The 7344-nt window shown below is 48.4% G+C and overlaps 2 protein-coding genes across 4 annotated transcripts; both read left to right on the top strand.

Moving 5' to 3' along the window:
* Nucleotides 1–1081: 1081 nt before the first annotated feature.
* Nucleotides 1082–3801, top strand: LOC108159178 (putative inorganic phosphate cotransporter). 3 transcript variants are annotated; one of them, XM_017292227.2, is made up of 4 exons: nt 1082–1298; nt 1493–1629; nt 1688–2765; nt 2819–3031. In XM_017292227.2, the coding sequence occupies exons 1-4, from the start codon at nt 1286–1288 to the stop codon at nt 2932–2934; spliced, it is 1344 nt and encodes a 447-aa protein (XP_017147716.1). In that variant the 5' UTR covers nt 1082–1285; the 3' UTR covers nt 2935–3031. The 3 variants fall into 3 exon arrangements, with proteins under 3 accessions (XP_017147716.1, XP_017147715.1, XP_017147714.1); XM_017292226.2 differs by having other exon boundaries at nt 1083–1298; nt 1458–1629; nt 1688–2761; nt 2819–3801; XM_017292225.2 differs by having other exon boundaries at nt 1084–1298; nt 1688–2761; nt 2819–3800.
* Nucleotides 3802–4168: 367 nt separating this feature from the next.
* LOC108160936 (putative inorganic phosphate cotransporter) lies at nt 4169–7019 on the top strand. Its single transcript, XM_017295224.2, has 4 exons — nt 4169–4379; nt 5287–5423; nt 5480–6553; nt 6621–7019. The coding sequence occupies exons 1-4, from the start codon at nt 4355–4357 to the stop codon at nt 6825–6827; spliced, it is 1443 nt and encodes a 480-aa protein (XP_017150713.1). The 5' UTR covers nt 4169–4354; the 3' UTR covers nt 6828–7019.
* The last annotated feature ends 325 nt before the right edge of the window (nt 7020–7344 follow it).

Here is a 7344-nt window from a genome sequence, read left to right as displayed (position 1 = left end):
TCAAAGTCCTATTCTCAGTACGACTGCCTGGCTCGGAGGCCGCGTGGTGGCTGCCTCTGGATGCGGTTGACCTTATGACTTTGCCTAGCTGGTGGCCAAATGCTCACACGCTGCGAACAGATGCTGCAGCTTCTACGGATAGTCCGACGACTCGGCGGATCCCATTGCGTATACGCAGTGGCTGATGGGTGGGGAGATTGGACTTCTGGCATTAAATATGTATACGTAGTATTTTTGATAAATTTTTGGAGGGTTGCTTATGGCCGATCGCATGCACACACTCGCACGAAGGAAACTTCTGTTGCAGCTCGGCAGCGACTGCCGGATACTGTGTGCCCCATCCCCACGTGGTCTCACATGATTTATGTAAATTGAAAATGACCTTAGACCCAGCCACACACACACACACACTGTCCTGTCCATTTACCATGTTGCGGCCATCTCCATGTGTGCATCTGTGTGAGCATTTTTCGCCTCTTGTTGACTTGATTGTGGCATCTGCTTGCCGCTTAGCTGGCCCCACAGCCCCGTCCACATCTCCTTGCACTTGTTGTGGCTGCTACTATTGCTGTTCTTGTTGGTGGCGCCATACATTTTGCATCATAAAGTATTTTAGCGCCATTATTTCATGAAATTCACATTTATTTTGCAGCTGCTCATAGCAAAAAGCTGTCTGCCACCGCCATCTGCCCTGCCCTGTCCTGGCCCTGGCCCTGGTCCTGGTCCTGCTCCTGGCCCCTTCGCTTATCCATGCTTATGCTCGTAGCTGGTGGCTAGCATACACACATTTTTTCTATTCAGATACAAAAATAAAATTATTTCTGAATATCCTTCATGTCGTTAGGGAGTTGGATAAAAAAGTCCAGTAATAACCATCCGCATGATTTGGAAACAAATGCACTTTGTTTCATTAATTAAAAGTGCCCTTTTATCTCAATACGATACGTTTAGTAACTTTAATTGGGAAAATCTGCAAGGAAACAATGATAACATATATAATCATATAATGTTTCACAAAGAACTGTTTGTGGCATAACACTACATTTTTCAACTAATTGTTTTATATATTTTATACTTTACCTTATTTGAAAGTAGCAGAAACAATGGAAACAAGTGTTTTTGGTAAAACACATTTATTAATTATATTTGAAAAATGTTCCCTTAAGCCGAAAATTGTTTCCCATTGCAGAGTCAAATTCAGTTCAGTTCGAATGTGCAAGAGTTTCGTTTGGTTCTCGTGGAATAATGGCTCCGATCTGGTGCTAGTTTTATCACAAGAAAAATAATGAACACGAAAGGTAATCTTAAAGAGATGTGCGGAAAACATATATTCCCATCGAGATTCGTTAAGGGCACGAGTCTTAAGTATTGATCCCATGACCTAATGCTATAAATGGAATAAAAAAGATCTCTCGGACTGGGACTCACCAGACTTCTACCTTCTTCTCCATCTTCAGCCGATCTGTGGTGCTTTATTCTGGCTTATTTTCAGGTCATCCGCTAGGTATTCGTCATGTGCAGACGGTACTGCTGTTCCTCAACCTGACCGTTAACTATATAGTCCGCCTGAGCGTGGGCTTGCGGGTGGTGGCCATGACGGATAAAGCAACCAATAATGAAACTTTTCCGGTACCATAGCATTATCCATGAATTTGCAGTAACACTTACGATCATTGTGCAATTGCAGCAATTCGATTGGACAGAGGCCGAGAAGTCCTACATATTCTCCAGCTTCAACTGGGGCTATTTGCTGATGCAGATTCCGGGCTGCTTCCTTGTCCGGAATCTGGGGGCCAAGCTGCCCATGATCGTGGCAACCTTTTTCGTGGCCCTGTTAAGTCTCTGCACGCCCATTGGAATTCAGATGGGCGAATGGAAGGCCTTCTGTGCGATTCGGCTGGGCCAGGGTCTGTGCCAGGGCCTGATTCTACCCTGCATCCACGAGCATCTGGCCAAGTGGTCGCCGCCCGAGGAGCTCAAGCAACTGGGAGTAGTCGCCTACTCTGGCACCTACTGCGGAACAATCCTGGCCCTGCTCGGCAGCGGGTACATTGCGGACAGTTCCATCGGCTGGCCGGGAATTTCGTATGTTTCGGCAGCAGCCTGCCTCTGCTGGTGCCTGCTGTGGTTCTTCTGGGGCGAGAACGAGCCAGGAAGCTCGTACTGGATTGGCTCGGACGAGCGGAACTACATTGAGAGCTGTCTGAAAAGTAGCACCGCATGCCCCAGGGAAGTCATACCCATACCGTGGCTGGCGATACTCGGGTCGGTGCCGTTCCGTGCCCTGGTGGTGGTCCACTGTGCCCAACGCTGGGCCGACTCCACGATGGAGGTGCAGATACCTTCGTATCTAGATGGCATCCTGCAAGTGGAAATCACCCGGAACGGCCTGATCTCGTCGCTACCCTACATGGTCAAGTGGATCATGTCCCATGTGTATATCCTGATCGCCCATGTGGCCATAATGCGGCACCTGATCGGCCAGACTCCGTTGCAAAAGTGGATCGTCACGATATCCACTTGGGGACCGGCCCTACTGTACATTGCCATTGGGTTCCTGGACCGAGCAAATGCCGGGCTGGTCGTCGTCCTGATGACCATCAAGGAGGGATTTAATGCCGGCTCCAGCATTGGCGGCACTTTGAACACCATTGCCCTGTCGCCCAACCACTCAGCGGTCCTGATGGGCATCATGAGTGTCTTGTCTGACGTCTTTACGCCGCTAACTCCTCTCGTTACGGGTGTCATCGTTACGGATCCGGTAAGTACGTGAAGCTATAGCCTTTCAAATTTCCCATCTCCAATTTCCTTTCCGTAGACGAATCGTTCTCAGTGGCAGATTATATTCTGCCTGATCGCACTTGTATTCTTCCTCAGCAACTGGGTGTACATCATCTGGGGCTCGAGCGAACTGCAGCCCTGGGATGCCGGTGATTTTCTGCATGTGTGCACTGCGGAATGTTCCGCAAGGGGAGATCACCACGACTCACCCGATCTATCCATTAGGGGAAAAATTATGCTCAGGGACCTGGCTCGCAGAGTAACGGAGGGCCTGGACAAGATGATCCCAGATCAGGCTGATCCGCAAAAGAATAGCAATATGGCAATTAAAGATTAATCACGTATTGATAGGCTTTTGATAAATTTGTATACGGAAATTGGAAGATGTTACTTTTGGAGTAACACTAAATAGTGACTCCAAGGAAAGTGAACCACTCAACAAAAAACGAGAGAAAACGTTGTGCGCCGCGGCCCTTGCCGCATTTCTTTTCTGTCTTTCTTTTTAGCCGTCTAATTTCGCTCTCTTTCGCCAGAGCGCGATCACTGCACGAGGAAGAGTGTGTGTCAGAGAGAGAGCGATAGAGAATGAGTAAGCGCGTTACTGGGGGAAGCGTAGGCACTGCAAATTCGTTCCTTCTGGCTATACTAATGGTCCGATTTGACCCAGATTCTCCAATCTGCTAGATATGGTCATTCTCTATTGTTCTGCGTTTTTTGTTCACTGCCACCACAAAACTAATACACCCCTATAGCCATAGGGGCCAATCTGGTATAACTATAATAATTTTATAATTATAAAAGCGACGTACTCTTTTTTGTGCACTCTTTCAAGAACAGCCGAATGCTATTGTACGTTAGATCGGGTTGTTGAGCCATACTTATCTGCCCATTCGATTATCCAATCAATTGGTTTGTGGGTTCTCCCCACAAAAACACCTAATAATAAATAATGATGGCCACTAAGCTGCTTTTCACTAATTTAATCACTTATTTTTATCACGAAATTGCAGCAATTTCAATGTTACATAGTATATATACGGTTTTGTGTTTGAAATCGCAAGTTTATTGAGTTTGATCGGTTCGATTCGGTTGGGTTCAGACCGGCGGACTGTTCGGCAGACTGGTTCCGCAATAACAAATCCCACAGCGGAGATGAGATCGCACAAATCGAGAGGGTGCTCTGTGTTGTGTCTGGGTTGTATTACCAATGTTTGCGTTAACGTGGCTTGTAAAACCAGTGGTAGCATGGTCTACAGAAGACACGTTAGCGGGCTGGGAATGCGGCAGGTAGCATCGCATCCAGTTATCGCGCCGCTTAATCAGCAGCGCGATAAAACGTATAAAAGAGCACAGCCCCAATCTCGATGTCGATGTCTAATTGCCGCCATAATCGCTGTGCGCTGGAGCAGAGCTTTAAATTAAACGCTCAGACGTATTTCAGCTATTGGCACGCGTAGACGCGAATGTTTTCTGTCAAACCCAGAGATTCGGGCCCAGAGATTTCGGAATATCTCTTCACACTTCCGCGTTCTGGATCGCTGGATGCATATTTCTTGACAGCCAATTAAATGCAATGAACGCCGTCGCTGAGCAAAAAGGTGAATGAATTTTTTTTCCCAAAGTCCCAAGGCAACCAGAGTTTTTGTGATATATACCAATTGGAAAAATGAAACAACTAATAAATACAATTATTATAATAAGCGGATTGGAACGATGCATGGCCCAATGCCCAAAGCCCAATGCCCAACAGTAATAAATTCATTTTAAGTGTTTATAAAATCAAATGGAATTGCAAATTTACGGCGCATAATTAAATAAACTTTTAATTCACAAAGAAAAAACCAAATACAACATGGAAAAAAATCAGTGATAAATCTTTTTATAACCAAACGAAAGGTTTGCCGTACCAAAATTAGGAGTATCTATTACGTTAAAACGTTTCATTTAAAATATTCAGAATAAATTTTTAAAAGGATTTCATCAGCGAAAAAGCTGCAAGTGATTCGTTTAAAGATAACAATTAGTGAAAATTTCGGTAAAGGAGAAGTAGAATATCTCAATAATGTGTGCTCCAATCGGAGATTTGTGGACTATACAGATTTGGGACTCGGTTAAATTGAGCACCTCGGATTCCATATGATTTATGCCTCGACCCCCATGAAACCCCCACGCTGTCGGAAAAAGAGTTGGCCCCGCCAAACGAATCCCACACAGCAATGAAGTTTAGCAATTTATTGGCCAAAGAATATATATTTTTGTGCATGTTTACAGTGCGTTGCGCGAACTGAAAAATTGGTTTTTATTTTGCTTCTTTTTCGTGCAACCGACTAACGATTGCACTGGCAATCAGGTGTTTGGCCTTACAGCCATGACACGTACTGCTTGCATGACGCCCAGTTCATGTGGGCTATACAAAAATGATGAAGTGAGGTCGATAACCGACCAGCACGGACCCCGATGGCCATAGATTTTGAAACTCTTGACCAAGTTGATTTCCGCCCGTAGGTCCCCTCATCGGCATCCGCCACCTGCAGGCTGTGCTCCTTTTCCTGGCAATCGTCGCCAATTACATAGCGCGTCTGAACATCAGTGTGGCCGTGGTGGCCATGACGGATGCCGCCACCACCAATACCGATTTTCCGGTGAGCTAAACGCGTTTGTGGCACGTTGCCAGGAGTAACACGTTTTTCCTTTGCAGGAGTACGACTGGACGGGGGCGCAGAAATCGTATGTGCTGTCTAGCTTCTACTGGGGCTATATTATCACCCAGTTTCCGGCCGGATTTCTGGTCAGACGCTTCGGGGCGAAGAGCGTGCTCTTCATTCCCACCTTCGCGACAGCCATCTTGAGTGCCCTGACGCCCTACTGCATCAGCTGGGGCGGCTGGAAGGCGTTCAGCGTGATCCGGGTGGTAGAGGGTCTGTTCCAGGGCCTGATCTTTCCCTGCATCCACGAGCACCTGGCCAAGTGGTCGCCGCCAGATGACCGCAACCGACTGGGCGTGTTTGCCTACTCGGGAGCCGACTGCGGCTCGGTGTTGGCCATGGCCAGCAGCGGCCTCATTGCCAACAGCTCCATGGGCTGGCCGGGCATCTTTTACGTTTCCGCCGGGATCTGCGGAGTGTGGTGCCTGCTCTGGGTGATCCTCGGCTCGAACAACGCTCCCAGCTCGCATCTTATCGGCTCCAGGGAGCGGGACTACATTGAGCGCTCGATGAGGCGGCAGGACGGCTTCCACGCCCAGAAGATTCCCATACCGTGGCGCGCCATCTGGACCTCGGTGCCGTTCTATGCCCTGCTGATCGTACGCAGTGCCCAGGGCTGGGCCAACTCCACGATGCAGCTGCAGACGCCCTCGTACATGCACGGCGTCCTCGAGATGGATATCAAGAGCAACGCCCTCTACTCGGCCCTGCCCTTCCTGGCCATGTGGTGCATGTCGTACGTGTATCTGGTGTTCGCCGACGTCGCCATGTCCCGGCAGTGGATGTCACTCACCACGCTACGCAAGTCCATTAACACGGTGTCGTACTGGGGCCCGGCAGCGGCTCTCATTGGCATCGGTTTCCTGGACAAGAGCCAGACGAGTCTGGCCATCACTCTGATGACCATCAATGCGGGCCTGAATGCCGGCTCCGGCATCGGCAGCATTCTGACCATCATCGACATGTCGCCCAATCACTCCGGCATGCTGATGGCCATTGTTAACGGCATTGGCAACATATTTCCGCTGCTCACCCCCCTGCTCGTGGGCGTGATTGTCACCGATATGGTGAGACCTAATCGTATTAGAGGTTCCAGAGAATCCAGATTCCAACGACTTTGATTCCGCTTTCCAGGGCTCGCGCAGTCAGTGGCAAATTGTGTTCGCCATGACCGCCGTTGTGTTCTTCTTCGGCAACCTGGTGTACATCATTTGGGGCACCACCGACCAGCAGGCCTGGGATGCCGAAGACTACCTGGAGCCGAGCGACTCAGAGTGCATACGAAATGGCCATCAACTGGAGCAGAAGCCTGCCATGGATGGGGGCACAAAGGCAGCATGATTAGCTGGCAGTGGGTAGGGACTGTCCGACTGGGGACACAACCGCCGCACGGGACGTATGCGCAATGTATATGGAATGTCCAGCGAAAAGTTGATTTTCCAGCGTTGATTAAACGCATTTTGGGAATTTTCTAGTTTCCAGTTTCCAGCTTCCATTTTCCATTCTATTTTAATTAAAAATTCTCAAAACGTTCGTTTCGCTCTTGTATTTTAATTTCTTGTTTGTACGCATTTCTTTTCGGGCCGCGGAAATTTAATAGAAAATTCTTACTACTTCTTTGAATGAATTCGTTTTCTATTTGCGCTCGCATTTGCATGCGCCCAGCAAGCCAAGGCAACAAGACAAGGCCCGGCTCTGGTTTAGCAATCCTTGTTCTGGCACCCCATCCCATAGTCCTGCCGGTCGCCACCTCCTTCTCATTCTGGGCAGTCAGTCAACGCAGAGCGGGGCTGGCCAAATAACAAGGAAAAAAACTTTGCACACAAATCAGAAAAATGGACACTTGGTGGAATTTATG

This window comes from Drosophila miranda, chromosome 3 (assembly GCF_003369915.1).
Source record: "Drosophila miranda strain MSH22 chromosome 3, D.miranda_PacBio2.1, whole genome shotgun sequence".
NCBI lineage: Eukaryota > Metazoa > Arthropoda > Insecta > Diptera > Drosophilidae > Drosophila > Drosophila miranda.
This window is presented reverse-complemented; position numbering and strand designations above follow the sequence as displayed.

Coding starts and splice junctions, on each gene's coding strand:
- LOC108159178 (XM_017292225.2), top strand. Junction 1,630..1,687: donor CCAATAATGAAACTTTTCCG/GTACCATAGCAT, acceptor GTGCAATTGCAG/CAATTCGATTGGACAGAGGC. Junction 2,762..2,818: donor GTGTCATCGTTACGGATCCG/GTAAGTACGTGA, acceptor TCCTTTCCGTAG/ACGAATCGTTCTCAGTGGCA.
- LOC108160936 (XM_017295224.2), top strand. CDS start 4,355: ATGAACGCCGTCGCTGAGCAAAAAG. Junction 4,380..5,286: donor CGCCGTCGCTGAGCAAAAAG/GTGAATGAATTT, acceptor TTCCGCCCGTAG/GTCCCCTCATCGGCATCCGC. Junction 6,554..6,620: donor GCGTGATTGTCACCGATATG/GTGAGACCTAAT, acceptor TCCGCTTTCCAG/GGCTCGCGCAGTCAGTGGCA.